Genomic DNA, 26,179 nt, shown 5'->3' on the forward strand with positions numbered 1-26,179 from the left:
AGATTTTCCGTGGGACCCGGGGCAAGTCACAATCAATTATTTGAAATCAATGGGCATTAGGTTCCTAAATACCTTTGAGGCTCTGGAAATGGGATCTCAGTTGCCCAGCCATACAATGGGGATAACAGACACACGTGCACACACACACACACTGTCACTGTGGATGTTGCACCAGTTTATTGGTAAAATTAACATGAAGCCTCACAAACGCTGGAACATGCTTTTCCTTTTAAAGAATTTCCACTGGACCTTAATGGTTAGCATCCAGTCGTTGACATATAAACTCTTACAAGCTGATGTGCAGACATGCGCCTCAGGGAGAAGATGGCAGCATCCTGGTGACGGGGATGGTTTCTGCGCGATGCACTGGGAGCCTACAATTCATTTGCCAGCCTTTTGGGCCTTCTGGGCTGACTTGGTGACCTTGCCGGCACCACCGCTCTTCTTCTCCACGTTCTTGATGACGCCGACGGCCACGGTCTGCCGCATGTCGCGCACGGCAAAGCGTCCTGCGGGGTGGGGGGAGGGAGAGGAAGGAGGTGGCATGAGAACAACAGGAGCATGTTGCTGTCTCTTTAACACGTGGAGATCCCCATTTCAGATTAGAACTAGAGACCCCTTCTGACCAGTCCATGCCCAGAGCAGGCAGACGGTGGTCAGACTAGAACAGAGGAGGAAGGATGGCTCAGTGGTTACGGCACCACCCCAGGGCAGGGGAGACCTACATTCGATTCCCTGCTCCAACAGATTGTGTGTACGATCAAGTCACTAAACGTCTCCGGGCCTCAGTTTCTCTCTGTAAAATGGGGACAATAGTCCTGCTTGTCTCACAGGGAGTATGGTCTGTTAACAAGTCTGAGGTGCTCAGATAGCACATAATGGGGGCCTGGTAAGTACCTAAGACAAACAGACCTGCAGTAAGGAGGTACAGTGGGCTGCCCTAGAGGGACAAGGCATCTTGTCCCACCAATCAGCAAGAGCTGGGCGTGTTGCACACTGCCCCCCGGGGAGGCGATGAAGAGTCCTCACAGTTACGGACGGCAGCTCCAGGCTAATGCCTCATTCAGAGCCCTGCACCTCCCAAGGAGCCCTGCGCTGCACAGGAATGCCCCCGGTGCTCTGAGATTTGGTTGCCAGCTCCTCCCTCTCACTCAGTGAAGGGGCCATTCGGTGACGTTGTCAGTCAACCCCCCAGGCCTGGCTGATTCAGGCCCCTTCAAAGCTTAAGGCATCTCCTGAGCCAATATAGTATAAGGAACGGCAATTCAAGGACAGCATGACCTTGGTGCAGGTGCCTATCGCAGACCTCATGCAGTTCCTCCTTTGCTCCATGTAACCCTATTTCCTTAGGGTTTAGTGTGGCTGATTGAGAACCGGACAAACAAACGTCAATGAAATTGAGAAAAACAGCTGATATTCTTGTCCATTCTACAACCAGTTCCAGATACTAAGCACCACCCACGTGGGCCACATGAGCCCTGCAATGCGATCCCAGGGCTGCTCTCCTCTTAGATTTAGCTGAGACTACAGATCCCAGTATGCAATTAGGCTGAGACTACAGATCCCAGCATGCAATTAGGCTGAGACTACAGATCCCAGCATGCAATTCTTCCTCTACACCCTAGTGGGGCTGTGTGAGGTGTGCACAGATTACACCTTGCTATTAGCTGTATGAGCAGGTGCACTAAACTCTGCTCTAGGCAAATAAGCAAGGCCTGCAAGTTGCTACAGAGCTGCCAATCAGGCTCTCAATTGGGAAAGGTACATAGATACCACTTCACTGAACACGTACCCTGTTATTGGTACTTCTGTCCTCTAAGCAAGGAGTGAAGGTTATATGGGAATTGTTGCTGGGCTAAGTAATCTAAACTTATGGTTATTATCAAGCTAGCCTTCGCACTGTGGCTCAGTGATGTGAAGATTCTGTAATCACCCCGTTATTAAAGTGTCACTAGAGATTTGTGCTGTGCAAGTTAAAGCATTACCACATAAATACATCCTGCTGCATGACAGCATCCAAACGGATCTGCTTTAACACATCCCCCTTTGCAGGAGCTGGGACTCCTTGCCCCAGAAGGATCCATCCCGCTGAGTGCAGTAGCCTGTTTGCAGATGACACACTTTGTTAGCTGCCAGGATTTGATTTAGACCAGAGAACCCCCATAATTCACGGCCCGCATCATAAACGCTACGTCATCAGACTCAGAGAGACTCTAAGTAGCTCAAGTGTCTTTCCAGTTAGGGACCCCTTCACCCTGATGTGACACGTGGTTTCCGGGAGGTAACAACTGACCACGGCCTGGGAAATAACCAGCCCTGAGCCCCCCTTTTGTGGGTGTGTAGAGTAGGAGCGGGAGGTAAACAATGAACCTGTTGTCTCACCAAGGGGTGGGTACTGGGAGAAGCTCTCCACACACATCGGCTTCCCAGGGATCATCTCCACAATGGCGGCATCTCCGGATTTCAAGGATTTGGGGTTGTCCTCCAGCTTCTTGCCGGAGCGTCGGTCGATCTTCTCCTTCAGCTCAGCGAACTTGCAAGCGATATGCGCGGTGTGGCAGTCGATGACAGGGGAGTAGCCAGCGCTGATCTGGCCAGGATGGTTCAGAATGATCACCTGGAACACAGAACAAAATGGAGCTCACCAGGGTACACTGAGGCAAAAACAGTGAAGAAAACCCCTTGCCGCTCCCATGCAGCCCAAGTACACAATATGTTGTGGGGGCAGGGAGTGAGAAGATACTGCCATCTAGTGGCTCACACTCAATGACAATAAGACAGACTCATTAACAGCTCTCAGAGTTCTTCCTTAGCTTAAGCACTAGGAGGCCTGTATTTTGGATGCTGACGGGCCAGCGTTCTAGTCCCAGCTCCCTGGGCTGCGTGTGAGCGAGAGATTCATCTGGTAATTGTCTCATCGCTGGAGAACATCCGTTTGTTACAAGCCCTCTCCCGGCCCAGCCGTCATAGAGACCCATAGAACCTCGCCTCAGCTCCCCCGCCTTGGTGGAGAAACGCTGAAGGGGAAAAAATGACAGTTCTAACAAGCAGCAGTGGGGACTAGGGCCCATGAAAAGCCAACCATGCCCAGTTTGGGTTTAAACCAGGAAAGTAGAAACATGGCATAAATGACCTGAAAGGCTGGTATACACGGGTACATAAAAATCCCCGAAGTTTCAGCTGCATACATGGAATCCGCTATGCTTGCTGTCCCTAACGTGCCGAGTAATGTTGCTGTGCACTGTTCTACAGCTGCTGTGTTCCACCCCAGAGGTGGCTACATTTCAGTAGTGGTGAAAGTGATTCTTATATATGCATGTACATAGCTTGAACACCAGGTAGTTAAGAGCTCTGGAATCTTTCTGGGAGAAAGGCACTACATAAAGGCTTCATCTCAAGCTGGCTGTGATAGTCTCTACCAGTCTTTCAGAAGTGCTGCTGCCTGGGGCAGCCCTTCTTGAGATGATCTTATCCATCCCGGCACCCTGATGTACCAATAGGCAGGCCTTGGGTTTGTTCCATACCTGTGACCAGAAAGTCCCCAGCTTGTCCATGCATGCACTAATGGATGTAACTCCCACAGACCCCTGTTACCTGGTCACTGTTCAGTGCTGCTGACCTGAGACGTGAACTGCGCTGCCTCCTGGGGCGGATCCGACTTGCTGTCCCCGCAGACGTTCCCGCGGCGGATATCTTTGACGGAAACATTCTTCACGTTGAAGCCAACGTTGTCTCCTGGCAGCGCCTCGCTCAGAGCCTCGTGGTGCATCTCCACAGACTTCACCTCAGTGGTGATGTTCACTGGGGCAAAAGTCACCACCATGCCAGGCCGGAGGATCCCCGTCTCCACACGGCCCACTGGGACAGTACCGATACCTGCGAGGGAGGAGAGAGGAGGCGACATGAAGACAGCAGAGCTGAAAGCAATCAGCTTATCATATTCCCAGAGACTGTGGGACAGACTATCAGCTGGTGGAAAGCACTGAAGTCAGTGAAGCTATGTCAGTTTACACCAGCAGAAGATGTGGGACTATTTGCTTATTTATGGCCTAATCTAGAATCAAGGGGGCAAGATCAGCTACCACGGCCGCTAGCAATGCCTTGCTCTGTGCCTGATAAATGATACCCATTCAGTGCGTTGAGAAACCCTCTATAGCTTAAAGAAGGGACCTCATAGCCAGGACTAGCTGTATGGCCCTGGTCATCTGAAAGAGGTTCCATTCTACCCATGTAAAGCCTCTTGCTTCAAATTCATAGGGACAGGAAAGCAATCTCCTGGCCTGAATATTGCTAAGTGCTTTGACACCGGACCTGACAACGCACCTGATACTTGCTCAGAATTAGCAACAGAACGAGAGAGGGTATTAACCAAAGGGGGGCCTTTTACCAACTTCCTCCATCTCAAGAGTTTGGAAAATTCCACGAGTTACGTAAGAAACACCAAGAGAAATGACCTTGCAAAGAGGCCAGGAAGCCTGGCTGGATCCGTCCCCTCCTTGGAGTCAGTTCTCGTACCTCCACGGTATTGTTTTCCTCCAAACACTCATCTTACTCCATGGGAAAACCCTCTGTATCTGTTGCTCATGCCCTTGACTGGGACCCACTAACTAATGACCATGTGATCTGCTGCGGCCGGCTAACGACTAAAAGCCCAGGCCGCAACAATGCACTTTAGGGGAGCAAAATTCAATTCATGCCTGACTTCCACACTGAGCAAGTCCTAACTAGGGTTAGGGGAGGGGCTGCAAACTGATTGTGAGAGATTCAGCAGACATTGCCTTGTGCCCTAAGCAGGAGGGATTCCTGCAAGGTATTTATATCCACTGAGACATCAGTTCACCAGGGCAAAGGAGACAGTCTGGCTTAAATATCCCAGACACAGCTTGCAGGGCAGGTTAGCTAACGCGGTGTTACTGATTGACACCGGCAACTGGAAGGCACCCGACTCTGGGGGGGGGACCAGGTGCCAACAGGGCAGAGAAGGATCTCTCAAGGGCACAGGCTATTGGCTTGCTGATCTGACTTTTTCTTCAGTGAATTTTAGTGCTTGTGCGACAGACAGCATTGGTGACACCGGGGCATAGCGCCAGCGGGCACTGGGCAAACTTCCTTCTCCCAGGGAGCTCAGCCACAGCACCTACCTCAGAGTCTCCTTGCTGTCCCGATCCTGGCCTCTAGCACAGTTTTGCCAGGGCACCTCCGACCGGGCCGTGCAGTGCCCACTGCCATTCTGGCCTGCAGCTCCTGTTAAGCACAGACTGACAGCTGTGCAAAGGTCGCTGGCCATTTTATGAGGCAGACACGTGTTCCTAGCAAGGAATCATTAACATGCATTTCCTTTTGGGCCTTAGACCAGATTTCAGCAGACCCTTGTTTCCAGGCATAATCTTGCACCCACAACATTCATGCTCAGAAAATTAATTTTGGGTGCACGTTGTGCCCCCAAAAGAAACATTCTGCAAATGCCTCCCTAAATCTCCAGCCTTGTAAAACTAGCCACTGATGGGTCTCTTTGCAATGGTCCTAACTCAATGTTCCCTTTAGCTTCTTCCAACCCTTATAGGTTTGATTTTGGGTGGAGTTTGCAAAGTCCAAATAAATCAGCCCAATTAGACCTGGAAAATGTGGACAATAACTGTGGGGGGAAATCTCTGGTCCAACCACCAGAGGGTGCTGTAATTAGGGAGAGAAGACAGCAACAGCTTTGCTCACCGCCGATCTTGTAGACGTCCTGAAGGGGCAGACGCAGAGGTTTGTCTGTAGGGCGGGTGGGAGGCAGGATGGTATCCAGAGCTTCCAGCAGCGACACTCCACTAGCATTTCCTTCCTTACGTTCTACCTTCCACCCTTTGAACCACGGCATCTGGAGAACAAAAGGGCAGAAGCATGCACTGAGCGGGCCAGTTCTCTGCGGCAGAAACCTTCAGACCCAAAGTCCCATAGAAACGTTCCAGCAGGAGATGAGCATGCTAGAAGCCCCGTATCCACGTATGATTCTGGGACAGCCATTCAGCCACTGAATCTGAACCCCGTCTCCAGAGAGGCTCATTTCTCTCCAGGAGAACAGAAAACTCTTCATATGATCTCGGGTGGCAGTCACCTGCTGACCTGTCTTAATCTGCTCGACCATTTAGCAAGGAGCAATCCTTCTGCTATATCATCCCGTGTGTTAATCTAGATCTGCCTGCCTTAACTCACCAGCTGCTCCAGCAAGGCCTTCCATCCCCCATTCTCTCCTCTCATTAGGAGCAGCACACACCATATGGTAGCACAAGTAATCCAGTGACAGCCTTCTGGGAGGGAAGGACAGTGGACATGTTGGTCTTTTAATTCCCTTTGCATGCTGGGTATGCATGGATAGACTGTTCCCTCCACCCCCAAATCTGTCCCTATTCACCTTTGCCCTGATGACTCACTAAACCTCAGCTAGGGGCAGATCCAAGCCGCAAGACTGCTGGATGCTCTAGGGAGGGGATGCCCCCTATTTTGCGACAAACACAGCGGGCTCATCTACGGGCAGCGTTACAGTGGCTTAAACTTCGGGTGCAACTTAAAACTGACATCATTAAACCAAGGCAAAAGTCTGCGTGGATCCTCTGAAAACTGGTCTCAGCCTGAAGTCTGCGGATCAGGAACAGGGTTAAGCTAAGTCACTCTTAAACTGAAATAAAAGGCATCCACACAGGGGTTTGCTCGGTTTCACCGAACTGGATTAAAACCAAGTGAAACACATGCAAGTCCAGTGTGTAGAGAAGGTCAGAGAGGGGCGTGCATGGGAGGAAAGAGGGAGAAGATGAAGAAAATGGTGAGATGGGCCATTGAGAGGAAAGTTTCTCAAGTTGGAGGGAGAAACAAAGACGGATGGAAGGGAGCGCTAAAGAGGAGGAAAAGCAAGACAGGCGACCTCAGGGCAGGGCAGGGCAGGGCAGGGAGCGCTGACACGGAGGTGAATGTGCAAGATGCCTTCTAGTCTTGCCAGTCTCTCAGGTACACGAGTCCACTCAAAGCAGCAGGTGTCAGTGACTGTTTAACTGCCTGATTTAATTGGCAGCTTGCTCCGGGCACTGAAGCTAAGCTCCCCCCTGAATGCCAAATCCTAGCAACCCTTGCGGGGCACCATGCCAAGAAACTCCAGCTCCAATGCAAATCGAGACTGTGGCTAGCTTCTGGCAGCAAGCGGCACATTCCCGGACCTCCCTTCGCGTTTGGCTCCGTGGCCACTGACACAAAGACAGCGCGGCCACCTGCCAACCGTGCAGGACAGAATTCCCAACCGTCAGCTCTCGAAAAGAAAACTCTTCCAGGAGAGCTGCAGCAGCAACACCTCAGCTCAGCCAGCAGAGGGAGCTGAACCTTCACACAGGCGTGACACCGTCCATCCAATAGACGGCGGTGACGCAGGGACACATACCATCAGGTTCCTTTAACCCTGACGTTAGGGGTAACCGGGAAAACCCAGCGAGGGGAGCCCAGGTCTCCCAGTGCATTCTAAGTGCTGGACTTCCTACCCTCCAGAGCGGCTGCAGAGGTGATGCACAGCCCTGCATCTCCCACTGGCCACCTAAGGAAAAGAGCCCACAGAGTGGACTTTTTAGCGTAGCAGGCAGAGGGTTGTTATTTTATTACTTGCATTACAAGAGCGAACAAGATCAGCCCCACTGTGCCAGGTGCTGTACAAACACTGGGAGAGGCAGCCCCTGCCCCGAACAGCTTACCCTCTGAAGGGACAGCAGGCAAGAGGAGAAACAGAGGCACGAAGAGGGGAAGTGATTTGCCCAAGGTCACCCAGCCGCTCAGTGGCAGAGACCCAGGCCTGCTGATGCTGAGCCCAGTGCCCTCAGAAAACAGCCCATGCCCTCAGCTGGGAGTCACAAAGGAAAGAGACAGGAGAAGCAGGAGACAAGGAGTCACAGCGTTGAGTTACCAGGACCTCATCCACCCCCCTCTGGAGAGGTGTCTACGGACAGGCTCCTGATTCGGAGCCAATGGCCACTCTAGATGGGTGTTCACCCCCGTGAATGTCCGAGCCGTGCCAGTCCGCTTCCCCTGTCACTTGGGAGGTCTCTGGGAGCTTCCACCTCTCGCTTCCCTGATGGCTTCGGGTGGGTGGAACAGCCCTCCGCTGCCCCGTCACAGAGTTCAGTGCAGGCCATGCCGGGGATGTGAACTGGAGCCATTCCTGGGCTGCTTTAGCTCACACCACAGAAACACGAACCCAGGAACCAATCCCTGTAACAAACCTTGTTGCCTCCTCTGTCCCCGTATCTACTCTAGCGACACCATCAGAGGACCCAACCACATGAGCCACAGCATCAGGGGCTCATTCAGCTGCACATCTACCAATGTGATACATGCCATCACGTGCCAGCAATGCCCCTCTGCCATGTACATCGGCCAAACCGGACAGTCTCTACATAGAAGGATAAATGGACACAAATCAGACATCAGGAATGGTAACATACAAAAGCCAGTAGAAGAAACACTTCAGTCTCCCTGGACACTCAATAGCAGATTTAAAAGTAGCCATCCTTCAACAAAAAAACCTTCAAAAACAGACTTCAAAGAGAAAATGCAGAGCAACAATTCATTTGCAAACTTAACACCATTACTTTGGGCTTGAATAGGGACTGGGGGTGGTTGTCTCACTACAAAAGCAATTTTCCCTCTCTTGGTATTGACACCTCCTCATCAGCTATTGGGAGTGGAGTACATCCACCCTGACTGAATTGGCCCTGTCCACACTGGTTCTCCACATGTAAGGTAACTCCCTTCTCTCCATGTGTCAGTATATTTACGCCTGCATCTGTAATTTTCACTCCATGCATCTGAAGAAGTGAGGTTTTTACCCACGAAAGCTTAGGCCCCAATAAATCTGTTAGTCTTTAAGGTGCCACTGGACTCCTGGTTGTTTTTGTGGATACAGACTAACACAGCTACCCCTCTGATACGTTCCAGCCCTGGTTGTTCCACAGAAAAGCCTGAAAATGTGACTCCTCAAGGCTCAAAACCAAGACGCAAATAAAAAAGGGATTATTATTTCCAAGCCAATCGCACGGTTTTGGGAGAGCTGCCTGGTGAGTTTTGCGCCCTGAGGGTTGGCGGAGCCGCCTTGGAGCCCTGCTAGGGTTGCTGGAGGCAGGTGGGTTTTCCTCGGCACGTCTGCCCTTTCAGCACCTCAGGGCCGATAAATGAGTGAACCTTCCTCCGCATCAAAGCTCAGGACTTTGCACCTCCCAGGCTACAGAAACCTTTGGCTGAGACTATGTGAGGCAACGGTGCCCTCTGGTGGAAAGTCTCCTTCATTGCCATCACTGACATTCTCTCTGGCATTCCTCCCTGACAGTGACAACACCCCATAGATCATGGGACACCAGAAAGCACAGAACTGTCTACAGTGACATTTCTGCCTGAGCCCTTCATTGCTAGCTCCTCTGCAGTTTCCTGCCCAGAACATTTCTGGGATTTAGGAGGCAGTTCAGTATCAGAATCCATTAGCTACTCCCCTAGGGGGTAGGATTGGGAGCCATCAGCAAGCAAAATGTCCCTTTAGCCAACAAAGATGGACTTAAACTCTCCTGTTTTCCCCAATCTTCACCCATGTCCACTTCCCAGCACAGACACACTTGTCTCTACATACTATGGACGTTGCTTGTCCCCTATATCATCAGGCACCGTCACCTACAGCTGGGAGTATGCAGGGCTGCCCCTCTGATCTGGTACCACTTCACACCCACTTCGCACAGGTGTCAATGGCAACACAAGTGCGAAGCAGCAGAGAAACTGTCTCTCCATGGTTTCAGAGTAGCAGCCCTGTTAGTCTGTATCCGCAAAAAAAACAGGAGTACTTGTGGCACCTTAAAGACTAACAAATTTATTTATGCTTCCCACCTGGCGCCTTCAGGCAGGGCAACACTCGCAATCCAGGCCTGGCTCTGAAGTCAGCTATCCCCGATCTCCTTGTGAATAGTCTCTGCTGTGGGGCTTTCTACTGAGACAGGTGTATTCAGGCAGGGCGGAGGCATGGGATGGGAGGAGCTATACCGTGGGAGGGACCCTGGGAAGAACTTGGGTGACCCAGAAATTTGGGTGAGTCATCCTGGAATGCTCACACTCTAGCAAGTCCTCCACTGCCTTCTGATGCAGCATGAGGACTCCCACCATCTCTACTTGGAGGGCCTCTCGCTGCTCCACCACGTCCCTGTGCTTGCTTCCAGGTACCTATCCCCCACTGAGGAACCAGCAAGGAGCAGTGACTGCTTTCCATGAGGGGGCTTGGGAGCGGTGACCTAATCTGAGGGCCAAGGTTGGCTGGTGAGACTGGAATCCACTCCTGGTGGTCAATGTCCAGGCAGGGATGGGTTAAAAACTACAGAATGTGGAGGCGAGAGCCTATGCAGGTGCAAAGCTGCTAACTGGAGACTATGGCCAGGCTGGAGTTTAATTTGTCGGGGAGAGGACTGACCAGCTGAAATCAAGACCGGCCGAGCTGCATTTCTCTGTGCTGCACCCTTTGTGGCCTGGGCCTATAGGGCCAGAAGGGGCTGGTAGACCTGACCTCCTGGCTGCAGGGGCTTGTGGCTACAATAACCACACTAAGGAAAAGGCAGAGGACTGCTACTGTTGATTAAAATGGCTCAGCCTCTCCAGGAAACTGCACCGCTCCCAAGGCCCCTCTGCTCTGGCAAGTGACAGTGCCTGGAGGAGCCTCTGCTTCTGTGCAGCAGGAAAGGTCGAAACCACAGTGGTTGGCAGCCAGCCCTGCACCTGCCTCCTCCTCCAAGAGAGAACGAGCATCAGTTTCCAGATTGAGTTTCATGCCTTTGTCCAAACTACTGGCTGGGATGTAGAGAGCGATAGCCCAACAGCCTCCAGTCGCAGGACTCGGTGTGATCACGGGCCCTTCCCAGGAGCCACTCACTCCCACCCGGAAATTCAGGGAAGAAGCCCCAGATCCTTTAGCAGCTCATTCTGCAGAACTGCTCGGCAAGTATTTCTAAAGGAGAGGACCCTGGGGGTGGGCAGGGGAGTGTGGAGACACTGCCTGACCCAGCGCCTCTTTCATTACAAATTAAACACTGCCTTCGGGGCTGTATCAGGGAACCGATCTTTAAAGGGGCGTGTTGCTCATCAGCTGCGACCAAAAGAGCCTGATCCCGGATTGCCAGCCACAGGGGTGAATGTCCTCTGCTCGAGACACCTGCCCTGAAATAGGCTTCTGAGAGCCAGAAAGCTGCAAGGGGAAGGGAAAAGCCAAGTTCGCATGCCCACTGAAATCCATTTCTCTACTAACTTCAGTGAGCTGCAGATCTGCCCCCGCTGTGTAGAACCAACAGAGGCCCAGGAATTGATGTTCAGTGGAATGTATTATATTTAACCCATAAACTGCTGGGCACATGCTGAATCAAGCACTCCACTGGCCCGTTCCAGAAGCGTTGGTCTGACAGCACGAGCAGTGAAACAAGCTCGGAATGGAAGCGGGGTGCCAAGACGGCTGAGAGCGTAGCACAGAACCTTCTGCTGGACAGCGTATGTTACTTTCGATCTCCTCACTGCTTCCAAAGTAGGAACTGGGGACTGGTCCAAAACGACGGTCTCACGAAGATCTCCTGCAGCAAATGCAGCCAGGCTGTGTCCTATTTTATTTGGATGAGGCCACTCCATGGCATGGAAGAGAATGAAGCTGCCAGGGGTTCTAGCGGTTTCATGGATTCTCCTCCCACAGGAGCTGCACACTCAGTGCATGTGACTTGAGAGCATGTGACTGCCTTGTGCTTTAATGGAACCCAGCCAGGAAATGGAGGTGGAAAAAAAAAATCAAGCCTTTACTGTAAGGGGGGAAAACCCAGATGCTGCTTCTCACTAGAACCCTCCTAGGAGAAGTGGCGGTATGGGGTGCTAGTCTGATCTTTTGGGTAAGAGATAAGATTTAGGTCCTGGTTATTTGCAGAGCCTGGTCCTGCAAATTGCTGTGGTCACTGGCTGCAATCCAACGAAGTCAGCAAGCAAGACTGAAGTCAGTGGCATTATTCACACACTTGAAATTAAGCATGGGCTTAAGTGCTTTGCTAGATTGGGACCAGAGCGCTCAGCACCTTGCAACAGCTCATCACTCAGCCTGACTGAGCCAATGCTAAGGATCTTGTGGTGCGTTCATGAGCCTAAGAGTGTTAAAATTCTACCCACCCAAGCTCCCGCTGCAATTTCAGTGGACAGGGGCGTTCTAATGTGCTGTTCAAACAGCTGCTGGCCACCCACCCCAGAGGCAGCTGCCCCTGTCTGGCACGGGAAAGCTATTTCTGCACATAAGCTTGGCACAACCAAGGAGTAGCGTTTAGATTAGAAAATGCTATTTGGATGAATGGGACCAGCCCACTCTCAAGTAAGTATAAAAAAAAGTAGTCCTGCATGCCACAGCCTCACTCCGCATCTCCACCACCCAACCTATTAATAGGAGGGTTGCTCAGTATCATCTTCCCAACCAGCAACTGGTGACATTTGGAAGCCTGTCTAACTTGAGTCTAGTCAAGAACCCCTGGTACTTTCCTTGTAGTGACCAAGACGGACCATACCCCAGCTTCACGGGGAGAGGAAGAGACTCTCTAAAGTCCAAGGGAACAAATATTCTCTTCTAAGTTAAACCTGGTCCTCTTCTGTCCACTTTGTCCTCTCGGGGTTCAATGATGTTTGAATAACATTTCATCGTTATAGGTGTAATTACAGCACATCCCGTCTTTAACCGATGTACTTAGGATAATGTACCTGAGCACCTCACAGTCCTTATTTTCACAACAGCCCTGTTTGTAACGACAGTGCTATTATCCACCTTCTTATAGGTGGGGAACAGTTGCACCAGGGAGGCTAAATGACATGGCCAAGATAACCTGGGGAGTCTGTGCCAGACCAGGGAATTGAACCGAGATCTCACAGGTGCCAGGTCACAAGCCCAACCACCAGACCCTTCTTCCCCTTGGGCAGCAGTTAGTTTTTTCCCCACCAAAAAAACTTCACTATGGGAGCGTCACTATCCTAGGAGACAGGCTGTCTGGCAAAGGTGTGCTGACAACTGCAGGAGGCCCCTGCAAAGCCCTATTGTCACACCCGCCAGGGAACAGCTGCTGCAAGATTAAGAGCTTAGACGTTTCTCTTTATCAGGGGGAACAGCAGCTTCTCTTCTCCTCCCATCTTGGCTGAGCAGAGGAGGGGGTGAAGTTAATTTTCATATTTTGATTTTGCCATGCAAAAAAAAAACAAAAAACAAAAAACTGTGGCCCCCCCAAGACATGCCATAGGGTGCATCTGGGGAAGCCAAGCAGTGGTCCTGCCATGTGGCAGTGTACAGAACAGGCTCACCACTACGTCATATGCCTTATAGGGGAAGGAGCTGCTTCTAGTACAATAAACCGTCCCTGAAATAGCTCCTTACATTCTAGGTACCACGTCATCAGAAAGGTCTGGAGAAAGCAGGTCGAAGGAGATCAGTGGGATGAAGGACTGATTTAGGAAGGAAGAGTGAATGAGCTACATATGCACAGCTTGGGGAAGTGAGAGCTAAGGGGGAATAGGAAACAATGCAGCAGTATGTCCAGGATGTACCTGATGAGGAAGGAGAGGGCTTCTCTAGCATAGTACATGGCATATAACTAGGAGGAATGGGAACAAATTTAGACAGAAAGGGACATTTAGAATTAGTGTCAGGAAATTCTTCCTCAGTTGGTCTCTAAATGGTTTCCAAAGGGGAGCAGTGAAGCTCCACTGCTTGGGTCATGTAAAACTAGGGTAGGCATAACCCTAGCTAATGTCCTGTAGGGAACAATCCTGGATGATCTGATGGACCATCACTTTCATGACTAACTTCTTGGAGAGTCTTGGGTTGCCTGAGTAAAGAGACTTCAGTGACACACACACACACACACTCTCTGAATCAATGTCTCTCTCTCTCTCTCTCTCTCTCACACACACACACACACACACGTGCGTGTGTGTGTATTGACACAGACACATCTGGGAGAATTTCCCTGTGCTTGATAGGCAGAAACTAAACTGAATAAAGGGAACCATTCCAAGGGCATGACCTAGTTTGTGTTATTTCACTGAACAAACAGTGCACGAAAACGTGTTATGCTCCCCCTGGGTTTGACAACCGCTTTGGATGGAGCTGGTTGCTAGGAACCAAAGGCCTTCAAATTAAATCCCTAAGGAGAAGTCACTCAAATCAACTCCTGCAGCTGTTTACACTTATCTGCCTTGGTATTAGTCCAACGCAGGATGATAATCAGGGCCCTGAACACTAGGCCCACTTACATTTGGTCAGCTTGATTAAAGCTGTGGGACAAAGATCTATTTTTGCAACACAGGCCGTTTTGCATCACAGGGGTGCATGCAATTTGCATTCATTTTGCACAGCACAACAGTCAACCTCAGCCTGGACTTGAGCAGCTTTGAGGAGGCAAGTCTAGCACCGCACCCACACACACTTACATTGGGAGATGGCTCCAGCATGTTGTCCCCATGCCACCCGGAGATGGGCACGAAGGGGACTGTGGCAGGGTTGTAGCCGATCTTCTTGATGTAGGCGCTGACCTCCTTGACGATCTCATCGTAACGCTTCTCGCTGTACGGCGGCTCTGTGGAATCCATCTTGTTGATGCCCACAATGAGCTGCTTGACACCCAGCGTGTAGGCCAGAAGGGCATGCTCTCGGGTCTGCCCGTTCTTGGAGATGCCAGCTTCAAATTCACCGACGCCAGCGGCAACAATCAGCACGGCACAGTCAGCCTGGGAGCAAGAGAGGCATAAAGCAAATTAGGTGTTGCTGCCAACCCAAAGGAGATCTGCTTTGTCCTTGGTTCCTCTTGCGTGAGAAGGTTCATAATAACCTCTCCATGCAGGTTCCCTCTCTGACCTGACTACTCCCACTAGCCTACATGATAAGTAACAGCATCCTCATCTTGAAAGCAAGCCTCCTCTTTCACATCCTGCCAAGCCAGCTCTCCCCTATTAGGAAATTATTTGCTATTGTACTAGGGAGAGAGGATGGTCTTGCGGTGAAGGCCATAGCCTGGTACTTGGGACTTCTAGGTTATGGTCCTGCTGTTGCCACAGGTGATCTTCAGCAAATCATTTATTCTGTTGTTCCTCAGTTCCCTATGTGTAAAATGGGGCTAATGATACTTTCCTACCTCACAAAGGTGTTGTAAGGGCAATTTCATTAATGCATGCGCAGCGCTCACCTGCGAGTGACTGGGGGCCACCTAGAAACCAAAACAGTTTCTCAGACCCTATTGATCCTTTCAATCTCTCCTTGCTTGTGGGTGGCTGCCCAGTGCACCCCGGAATAGGGTGAGCCTGCTCCTATCCAACACTTCTCTCTGCAGTGCTCGTCAGTGGGAGTATTGCCAGGGATTTTAATAGGTCCAAAATGAGTACTCCCGAGTCTCTCGAGACAGGCATTGTCTGAGCAGGTGCTACGGAAACTCCAACCCATATAACTTGTGTGCTAATTGTGCTATGCCAGACTGCCACGCTATGTTCTCCAGTGCCATCGGCCATTTGATTATAGAGGGGGTGACTTGAGCAGGGGATTGGGAGCCAGGACTCCTGGGTTCTGCCCTTTGCTCTGTTGCTGATGCTTGGTCACTCTAGGTTACCAGCGTATCTGCCTCTGAAATGAGTCTAATGACATTATGCGTCGCTTGGCAGCATTGTGAGGGTCAGTTAATTAATAACACTCTGCGTTTCGTTAGCACCTTCACCCAAGGATTTTAAAGCACTTTACTGGCCTGAATTATTACTATGGGATTCCCTCTCCCCTTGCCCCTTCCCACCCTCTGGCTGCTGAGAGTTCTGTAACTGCTGCTGGCCATGGAGGGACAGTTAGCTGAAACTGGGAGGAAATCTAAGGGGGGGAGGGGCTTTGAGATTAGTGGGTGGGCCTTGCCAGACACAGAAAGGCCCCATGCACATTGGTTATCAGTGGGTGTTTCTACGGCACACTGTACTGCCACCATGGGAAGGAAGTTACTGGGCTCAGTACTGGGGTAATGGAGTGAAATGTAATGGCCTCTGCTATACAGGAGGTCAGCTCTAATGGGCCTTCTGACCTTAAACTGTATGAAACATTAAGTTGCAGCTGGGGTTGCACCACTATACATTCCAAATACAGAAGGTTGTGGGTTTGGCATTTCTGGATTTTTTTTTTTTTAAATGGTGCAGCATGATGTGCAGATGAAAGAGCTTCCAGTTTGTTTCAGTCTGCATCTGCTGGATTCTGAAATGAAGTCTGGTAGACAGAACCCCTCCCCCGCAAGTTAGGGTTTCAAAAATATGCATGGGCACCCCCATCCACCCTCACCCCAGGGTGTCACCCAGCTACCCTGTTCCCTTCCCGGGTGCCACCCACCAGCACAGCACATTTTCACTTTTAAGTCCTACAATCCTTCTGCTCCTCCTCTCATTGTTCTCACCTGTGAGGTCCCTGTGATCATGTTCTTGATGAAGTCTCTGTGGCCTGGGGCATCAATGATGGTGATGTAGTATTTGGTGGTCTCAAACTTCCACAGGGAGATGTCAATGGTGATCCCACGCTCGCGCTCAGCCTTCAGCTTGTCCAGCACCCAGGCGTATTTAAAGGAACCTTTCCCCATCTAGCAAGTGATTAAAAAAAAAAAAAAAAAGAGAGCACCTGATGAGAAGAAACCTGAGCCCAGAAACAGGGTCAGCTGATGATGCCGCATCCCAGTAACCTGCCTTCACGAGCTCAGATACCCAACTAGGGAGCAAAGTTGCAAACATTAAAGACAAAACCCTACTGAATTCAATGGCAGCAGGCTCAGGTCCTTAATCTGTATTGAAGGAAATATGCTCTTCTTTCAGGCAAACAGGACATGATAGTAAAGAATTATGGTGCAATACTGGAAAAATCCCTGACCCAATATTGCCGGCTATTAGGTGAAATTGTGCAACATTGCTGGCTAACAGAAAACGCTGTTTCTCAATCCAGAAGTCCAGGTGTCGGTGTAGTCAGCCAATAGTTGAAATGAACACCACCACAGTATAATGCCTGATAGATTAAATCAATGAGATGATGATGGGATATTGTTGGCTGCTGCATAAAAGAGCAAAGTGATGTTGCTAAGCGGTGGATGAATTCACGGGCAAACTTATGCTGTGATATTGCTGACTAATGGATGAAATCGTGGCCAGAGGTATCCAATGCATAAAACCATGCTGTGTGGGGCTAATCAAAGTAAATACCATCATGGTGTGACAGGCCTTGCTCATAGGTAAAGTCATGCTGTGATTTTTTAGCTAATGAGTAAAATCATGTTTTCTTTGTTGTACTGCTTTTCAATTTAGCATTATGCCCACATATTAGTTCACTACCCGTGTCTCCCCCTTACGTCTCAATCTACATATATTCATATAGCTGAGGAAGCCACTAAATTAGGTTTTGCCATGTGTTGGGTCCATCTTCCTCCCTCTGGCCTTTTCTGATGCCAAATCTTGAACAGAGCCTTCTGAAATCACACCAGTAGGGGGAGCTGCCCTTTCCCCACCTGGATTGGAGTTGTGTGCATCCCTCCCCAAGTGTGAACCTTCTACCAATGAAAATGAAGTCTCAGAGAGAGGGGTGGGGCGCGGAGATCTAGCCTGCAATAGGCTCTCGACTGACATGCACTGTAGTTACTTGGCTGTTGCCTGGCAGTGCTTGCAGAAATAAAGGTGTTAATGCTCATGGATATTCCGGTCTTTAAAAACACCTGAAATATTCGAAATCGAAAAAAATAGACCTTATCTAGAGAATTAGGTCATTTGCCATGGCATGCTTCGCCACTTCCTATGTAGTTCTCAAGAGCATAGCAAATGCCATAGCAGATGCATCTAGTCCAATATCCTGTCTACAGTAGTAATCAGCACTAGATGCTTCAAAGATAGGCGCAACAAACTTCATATTGGGTAATTATGGATCATCCACCCACAGTGGAAGTTTCTTCCTAACCACAGGCTGTTAGTTGTTGCTCGTGCGCTGAGATATGAGAGTTAATATCGCTGCATAAAAGTTCATCCTCCCTAACTTAACTGTGGATGTTCTGCTACTGTGTTCTGTTAGGTCCATTGCCATCAGAGTCAGTGGAAAGACTCCCATTAACTTCAGTGAACACTGGATCAAGCCCTTAGACAGCTGCCATGTTCCATCCCAGAGATAGAGCCGTGATTCCCCTGGGCACGATTTGTGGAGTATAAATTATTAATGGAGTGCAGACTGCTTACACAGATTTATCTTGGGAATGACTTTGCATCTGGCTACAGAGGGTGATGGGCATAGTCCTAAAATAGTTGAAAAATCTACTCCTTGCTACATGGAAATAAACTACCACACCGAGCAAACAGAAAGCCTACCTCTTCTGAATCGGTAGGGATGAGTTTCCATGTATTTCTAAAGGTGCATCTTCACATGTCCTTAGCTATATGTTGGTGGCACTGGAAAAAGCTATACAAAGAAAGGAAGGTCCCAAGCAGTCCCTGTGTCCTTACAGAGAATGTACAAGGGATTCAGATTATAATCGGGATCTGAGCACATGCTAACAGTTTAACTCCTTCCAAGCTTGCATACTTATTTGTCTAGCACATTATTAGAATTGGAAAAGGACAGGCGTTATTCTTACTGCAAATAATTACAGTTTGAAATAGTGTGGCTACATCAGAGAAAAGTACCAGAGAAACTGCTTTAGCTAGTGGAATTTATTAACAATACATAGATCTCATATAGCACTTTTCATACAAAGTGCTTTGCAAGAGACGGTATCAACAACCCCATTTCATAGATGAACAAACTGAGGCATAGTGTGAGGAAGGTCACAGATAGAGCTGAGAAGAGACCCCAGGCCTCTGGGCTCACAGACCACTGTTCTGCTTGCTTAACCATACTGCCTGTCAAACTGTATCCTCCCAGAAGAGCAGACTGGGATTTGAATCTAGTCTGAACGTATTTGGGATGGTTCATACCCTCATCTCTATAGACCATACCTTCAACATACAACTGTGCCTTCTTATTTGATACCTCACAACGTTCCTCCTCACTCAGAAAAAAAACAGATGATTGAGAATTATCAAAGAGAGAGGGTTATTTTGCTTATCCACACACACACAAGGGGGGGGGGGGAAGATAAGTGCTGAATCACACTAAAACTTACAATGTCATGCATTGAAGACAAATGTGAGCCTTTATTTAACAAACAGATCCCCCGCCATCCCCCAGGTCCCTTTCACTGGGTATATTCAATTACCCAGAACTGGTGCAGAAAAAAAAAAACTGTATTATCTAGCTTTGCACAATAAGTCCACTGTTAAATACCAGAAACTGCCTGATATTTTTCAGTTAAGCTAAGCATCAAGGACAGTTACGTTCTGAGATAAAAAATAATGAATAAAGAAACCTTCTAAGCTACTACAACCTCTGTTCTCCAGTGAAATAATTCTCTCTTTAAAAAAAAAAGGAGAAAAGATCAAATAGTACCGGGAGGGGGGGGGAGCAGTGGTGGTTGTCATTTTGTTTTGTTTTTTTTTATTCATGCAGGCCTCCATTTCCTCCGAATGCAACTTAGTGAAAGAAAAACCCCTCCACAGCCCTGCATCAGAAAATGGAGTCTGGAAGCTCAGTCAATAGGCTATTAATAGCAGCTTCTAGCCCCTGCATATTCTGGCAAGTCAGTGAAAGTGTCCGTTCAATTCAAGTGGCTGCAGTCACATCTAGAACAACCTAATTATACTGCATCTCACCCATCGGTACAGGACAAAAATATCTACGAGAACAGCACAGGCCATTTTAAAACAGAGTTTAGATACACGATGCAGCTCTTGCTGAGAGAGTTGCAAAGGGAATTGATGACAAGGTAGAGAAAAGGTGGTTTATCCTGGATGTTATTCCGTAAATGCAAAGGGTTAAGAGACAATCAGCAAAATGTCTATTCAAGACTGGCAGCTCTAAAAATGCTGCCGTTTTTGTATATTACACATATTGAATTGTATAAAGAAAAATCAAAGCATATATGCATCAAAGACACAGATTTATGATGGCCACAGACCTTTTGAAAATGCATCAAGGCTCCTAATGGTTCATTTCACTAGAATTTACCATTGCCATGTTCTGAGCTGTTTTAATTTAAAAATGTCATTCTGCAAAGTTATTCCTTCCCTTTTACTATACGAATCTTCCCTTGATATATGCTTTGGCTTTGTATGTTCTATGGTGAAAGCCAGATAAATGCATTTATTATTATGCTGCTATTATTATTGTCTTTATAAAAGAGAAATCATAAAATTAAATGAAGTAACACATATTTCAGACCAGATTTTCTACTTTGACAGCTACTGTCAAAACTACACACAAGATCCCAAACCCAAGAATGTAAATCAGTTTTACCAGACTGGATCAGACCATCTACCCAGTATCTAGTCTCCAACAATGGCCAAGACCAGCTGATTCAGAGTACAATGCAAGAAATCCTAGAGCAGGCAATAATGGAATAACCTCTTCCTAGGGAAATCTTCCTTCTAGCTCCCAATATTTAGATATTGGCTTATGCCCTAAAGTACAAGCATTTATCTCCCAGAATCTTTATTCTTTTAAAGGTATAATCTGTTATCCCTGTAAATCTCCCATACATCTTTCAAATCATGCCCAACTCTTATCCGCATTGATATAACATGGCAATGAGTTCCACAGCCAACTGGAAGACCCAGAGAAAAGGGTGCAAAATGCCAATGCCAAAATGTCCTCTTTTACCAAGGCCAGAAGAGTTGTAAAGGCCCAGAGGCAAAGGGATATTGAGAGAATAGGAGCAAAGGACGGCAGAGGAGTAGAGGGAAGGTTGAGGAGGGGCACAGGAAGAAGGGAGGAAACGTAGGGAACAATCCTGCACTGGCAGGGGGTGGATTGGATGATCTACGGGGCTTGTCCATCCCTCATTTGCTGAGGCGAGGACAAAGGGGAAGGCACGGGAAGGGTCAGAGGCCTCACCTCAGCAGCTTCCTTCTCAAATTTCTCAATGGTCCTTTTGTCAATGCCCCCGCATTTGTAGATGAGGTGCCCAGTGGTGGTGGATTTCCCAGAGTCCACATGTCCAATGACGACAATGTTGATATGTGTCTTCTCCTTCCCCATCCTCTTGGGTTATGTTGGAAAGGGCCGACGCTAAGCAAAGGAGCAGACGAACAGCTGTGGTTTTTTGTGGAGACTGGGGAGAGAGAAACAAGAACATCAAAAGAGTCTAACAGCAACAAGACCCGGGGCAACCAGACCTTCCCAGCAGCTTCACCCAGGCCGAGCCTGACGGCCACAATGACAACACTCTGTAGCTATTTAGACATATTTTTACCTTCTGCCTCCTGAATTAAGGCACACTCTCCCCAGATACCAGCAAGCTAGATGTAGGCCAGACGTAGTCAGGTTAGTCTGTCCACCTCCCTTTTCTGTAGCAGTGATGGAGCCTGCCTGACTCGGGAGTTGCTGTGGCTGATGCTAACTCCACTCATTTTCTATTTCTGTATGCTGTGTAAACCCTTCCAAGCCCCATGCAAGTCACCATCTTTTCAGCCTTTGCAAGCAAGCCAAAGATAGGTGATGAGACTGCTCGTTCAAAGTGACACATCATAGGGCCCCAAACATATTATCCTAGTTAGCCCTTGAACCCCTGCCAGACTGACAGCCTCACTTACAGGGGGTTGTTACTGATTTATTCTTGGTGCTTCTGTGTTAAAAATTCCAGTGATTTCTAAGCACTGCCTCCATTTCACGCACTGCTCTGCTCTCCGAGGAGCTCTCAGGCATCCATTCTTGTCTAGGCTTGTCTCAACAGAAAGATACTCAATTCCTTTCTGGTTCCCCATGGACTGAAATCTCCCAAGGAGCTCATGGTTAGGATGACAATATGGTGCCCACAAAAGGGAACGGACAAAAATAACCCATGCTCAGTCCTCTCCCCCTGAAGGTGAAATGGAAGCAGCCCGGAAGCTTGCAGAAAACTCAGCAATGCCATCAGAGCACGCAGTAGCGAGTTTTCTTCCACACATCAAGATAAAATTGAAGAAGAGGTATAGCAAGAAGGTATAAAAGCAATACATCCAGCTATCTGCTGCAGCCTCTCACAGGACCCTGCAGCACTGCACCTGCTATAGTAACTGTGCAGAATAGGAGCCTAGTCCATTGCCTAATAAAAACTAATTTCTTTTATCCACCCTTAAAGTTAAAAGAGGTCAGGGAAAGTTTGCTGGTGTAATACAGATTCCATCATGCACTCGGTTATATCCCCTGAGAGCAGCCTTCCAGGACAGGAGCAAACCCCTCCACCTTTTTTACCCTTCATGGACCTGGCTGGTATCATTAAATCAGTTATGCTAACGCACATTATACGCCAACAAAAACGAATGCAGCTCTTTCAAGTGGGTGCATCCCACATCCTCCAGCTGCAATACATTCAAGATAAGCAACCTCCAATGGTTTCAGAAACCTCTCGACCGTATTTTTTTTCAGGGTTAAAGATGCTAAGTGCCTTTATTTACAAGCGGGTAGGAGGGTCAGGCATCTTGGGCTGGAAAATCTAGTTCTGTGCAAGCTCTGCCAACGGCCAAAACCCCCCCCATACAGCACCTGATGGAGTCTGGTGACACAGCCTCCCCTTCTCTGCCCCTCCCTCTGGGTTATTTTTAAACCCGGACTGGGCTAGTTCAAAGCAGTTATGGGCTAATATTCCATTTCTTAAGCCTTCCCTAGCACCTGACATGCTGAGTTCTACCCCAAATTTTCAAATCCAGCCCCCTTTTCCGAGCGATCTGCAAATCCCAAATGTTTGCATCTCTCCCCTCCCTTTCCTCGGGGGGTGTCACCACAAGGTCAAACCCAGCCGCTGCCCCCCCGGCCCGATCTCCTTCTCTCCCCACTTCACCCCCAGCCCCGCCTGGGAGCCGTTCCCGGGCGCTGCAAAGCCCCCGGCGTGGCGAGCTCGGAGGAGACGCACTCGCCCGCCGCCGCCGCCGCAATGACACTGCCCTGACCTCGCAGCTGAAGAGCGGCGTAAGCAGCCAGGACCAGCTCCTGCGCTCGGCTCCGGGGCCGCCTTCGCCCCGCTTTCTGAGCCCCTTTGATCCGGCATCGCCGGCAGCCACGGCTCGCCCGTCCTCGCTGCCCGGGCATCATCCGCGGCCGCGCCTCCTCCCGGCCCCGGCTGCAGCCCCCCGCTCTGCAGGCGGCCCCGGCCCCGGACCCCCGACCCCGCACCCCCGGCTCCGTGCCCCCCGTTCCCGCGGCAAGCGGCGGCGGCGGCCGGGCGCTCTTACCGGTGGCGGCGCCGGGCTCACACAGCAGAGGCTGCCAGCTTCGGCTCCGGCGGCTTTATCTCCCTGGGAGGGGGGGTCCCCCTATTGCCGGTGCCGGCGCAATGCAGTGACCCCCTGCGCTACAGCAATGCGGTACCGAGCGGGGCGGAGCCGGCGGAGGGGGAGGGCGCCTGGGAGCAGCGAGGGGCGGGGGGCAGAGGATGGGAGAGGAAGAGAAAAATCGAGGGTGGGGAGGAGGGGAAGATTGGGGAGATGGAGGGGGAATGAGGAGCTGGGGGAGTGGGGAGATTGGGGAATGAGGAGCTGGGGAGTGGGGACATGGAGGGGGAATGAGGAGTGTGGTGGGGAGGGGAGGTTGGGGATGGGGAATGAGGAGCTGAGGGAGCGGGAATGAGGAGGGGAGATGGAGGAGGAATGAGGAGATGGGGAGGAGTGGGGATGGAGGGAAGCAGGAATGGGGAGATGGAGGGGAATGAGGAGATTGGGAGGGGAGATAGGGGAAGCAGGAATGGGGGCAGGATGGGGAGATGGAAGCAGGAATGAGGAGATGGGGAGGGAGATAGAGGAATGTGGAGCTTGGGGAGTGGGAGATGGAGGAAATGAAGAGGTGTGGGAGGGGGAGATTGGGGATGGGGAATGAGGAGGGGAGATGGAGGAGGAATGAGGAGATGCGGGAATGGGGGGAGATGGAAGCAGGAATGAGGAGATGGGGGAGGGGAGATAGGGGGAATGAGGAGCTGGGGGAGTGGGGAGATGGAGGGGAAATGAAGAGGTGTGGGGAGGGGGAGATTGGGGGATGGGGAATGAGGAGGGGGAGATGGAGGAGGAATGAGGAGATGCGGGAATGGGGGAGGAATGGGGAGATGGAAGCAGGAATGAGGAGATGGGGGAGGGGAGATAGGGGGAATGCAGGGGGAGATGGGGAAGGGAATAAGGAGCTGGGGGGTGGGGAGTGAGGAGCTGGGGGAGTGGGGAGAGGAAGGGGAGATAGATGTGGATGGCAGGAGAATGGGGGTCAGAGGAAGGGCTGGGGAACCAAGGGAAGCCCCTTGCAATAGGGCAGCAGAGGGAGGTGGGCAGGAGGTGAGGCTCGAGGTCCTGTCCAGTCAGGCCTAGCGGGGATATTTGCACCATGTGGCACCATCAACACTAGGCAGCTGGCTGAGGTCAGCCGTGACAGGCCTCTGCTACCATCCAAAGGCTGCGGGGTGTCCCGTGTGAGACGAGCTGGTGGGCTCAGAACATTGTAGGGAACCAGCCATGACGTGCTGCTGAGGGCGGAGTGGGCTCTGGAGAGAGAACTTCTCCCCAGCCTCCCAGTCAGGATTGAGGCACGTGGCGAGGCCATGTAAGGAAGCTTTCACTTCCAGGCCCTGTGCTGGGCCTGTTCTCTGGCTCTGAACGTGACTCACTTTGCAAACCTGAAATTCCCCAAAGAAAGAGAGAGTTGCTCTTGTGTGGCTTCACTTGTCATTCCCCAGTGTAACTGCAGGCTGGGTTGCTGAAACACAGATGTCCCTGGGCTGCCCAAAGCCTGCAGGACATAGCAGACTGCCTATGTGAGAGCTGAAGGCCTACTGAAGCATTAGCAGTGATTGATATTCACCACCTAGGAGAGGCTATTGCCATTACAAATTGAATTCTGGCAGTAATCACAAGGCTATCAATTCAGTCTCTCTTCCAACTCATTTTAGCCCATCCATTACTTTGGAGAAGACACCAAGGCTGGCCTGATCTGATTAGATTGCAAATCCACCTCAAGGGCTAGGATGTAGGCTTAAAAGCTACCACTCCACATTTTGTTAGTGGTGGAAGGAAGTGTGTGCAGGAGAGGGACAGGAGATACACCTCTACCCCGATATAACGCGACCCGATATAACACGAATTTGGATATAACGCGATAAAGCAGGGCTCCAAGGGGGCGGGGCTGTGCACTCCGGTGGATCAAAGCAAGTTTGATATAACACGGTTTCACCTATAACAGGGTAAGATTTTTTGGCTCCCGAGGACAGCGTTATATCAAGGGAGAGGTGTACCAGCAAATAAATGCTATAGGATAGGGAGACTTTTACAATGGAATACTTCAGCGGGAGGGAAAGCTAGAATTGTAACTACTAGCATAGAGAGGCGTTCAGAGTTCTGATGCATGTTCACAGAGGGAAAGTCATGTTCAGGTCTGTCTGACCTGTTTGGAAGTGGAAAAAAAAGGCTTCTTTCTAGATTTGCCCAACAAGGTTTCACCATGGCTTATAAGTAATAATAATCATACCTAGCTCTTTTATATAGCGCTTTTTCACCAGTAGATCTCAAAGCAATTCACAATCTTTAGTGTATTTATCCTCAGAACAGCCCCGGGAGGTAGGGAAGTGCTATTGTCCCCATTGTACAGATGGGGAACTGAGACACAGAGAGACCTAGGTAACTTACCCAGGCAGCGCGGATAAGATTTTGGATTCATCAAATATCAGTGTGTCTGATATTTAAAGCAGGGGACTGTGAGTTAGGACTCTTGGAGGCTATCCCAATCTCTGCTATTGATTAGCTGTGTGACCTTGGGCAAGTCATTGAACTTCCCTGTGTCTCAGTTTGCCAATCCTTAAAATGGGGCTAATGATTATCTAGCTCACAAAACTTCTTTGGGAATAATTAAATCCTACCGCTTTCCCAGACCTTCAGGTGAAAAGTCTAATTATTAGATTCAACACCGGTCATTTAAAAATGACATCAACATACATTATTACAGCAGGAAACACCAGGGTTTATCAACAAATATACAAATGAACAAATAAAACAAAATATGCTGATTCAGTTGATGTGCATATTGATTTACCAAGAATAAAAGGCT

General features: G+C 49.8%; 1 protein-coding gene across 3 annotated transcripts; it reads right to left on the reverse strand.

The window, feature by feature from the left end:
* Nucleotides 1–149: 149 nt before the first annotated feature.
* EEF1A2 (eukaryotic translation elongation factor 1 alpha 2) lies at nucleotides 150–23,487 on the reverse strand. Of its 3 annotated transcripts, none has more exons than XM_039498813.1 (8): nucleotides 23,335–23,487; nucleotides 21,020–21,236; nucleotides 16,464–16,643; nucleotides 14,479–14,775; nucleotides 5,713–5,863; nucleotides 3,620–3,876; nucleotides 2,383–2,617; nucleotides 150–509 (listed from the first exon to the last, which is right to left on the reverse strand). In XM_039498813.1, the coding sequence occupies exons 2-8, from the start codon at nucleotides 21,161–21,163 to the stop codon at nucleotides 382–384; spliced, it is 1,392 nt and encodes a 463-aa protein (XP_039354747.1). In that variant the 5' UTR covers nucleotides 21,164–21,236; nucleotides 23,335–23,487; the 3' UTR covers nucleotides 150–381. The 3 variants fall into 3 exon arrangements, with proteins under 3 accessions (XP_039354747.1, XP_039354749.1, XP_039354748.1); XM_039498815.1 differs by lacking the exon at nucleotides 23,335–23,487 and adding an exon at nucleotides 21,718–21,842; XM_039498814.1 differs by lacking the exon at nucleotides 23,335–23,487 and adding an exon at nucleotides 21,378–21,487.
* Nucleotides 23,488–26,179: the final 2,692 nt, after the last annotated feature.

The sequence above is a fragment of the Mauremys reevesii genome, linkage group 13 (genome assembly GCF_016161935.1).
Source record: "Mauremys reevesii isolate NIE-2019 linkage group 13, ASM1616193v1, whole genome shotgun sequence".
Lineage (NCBI taxonomy): Eukaryota > Metazoa > Chordata > Testudines > Geoemydidae > Mauremys > Mauremys reevesii.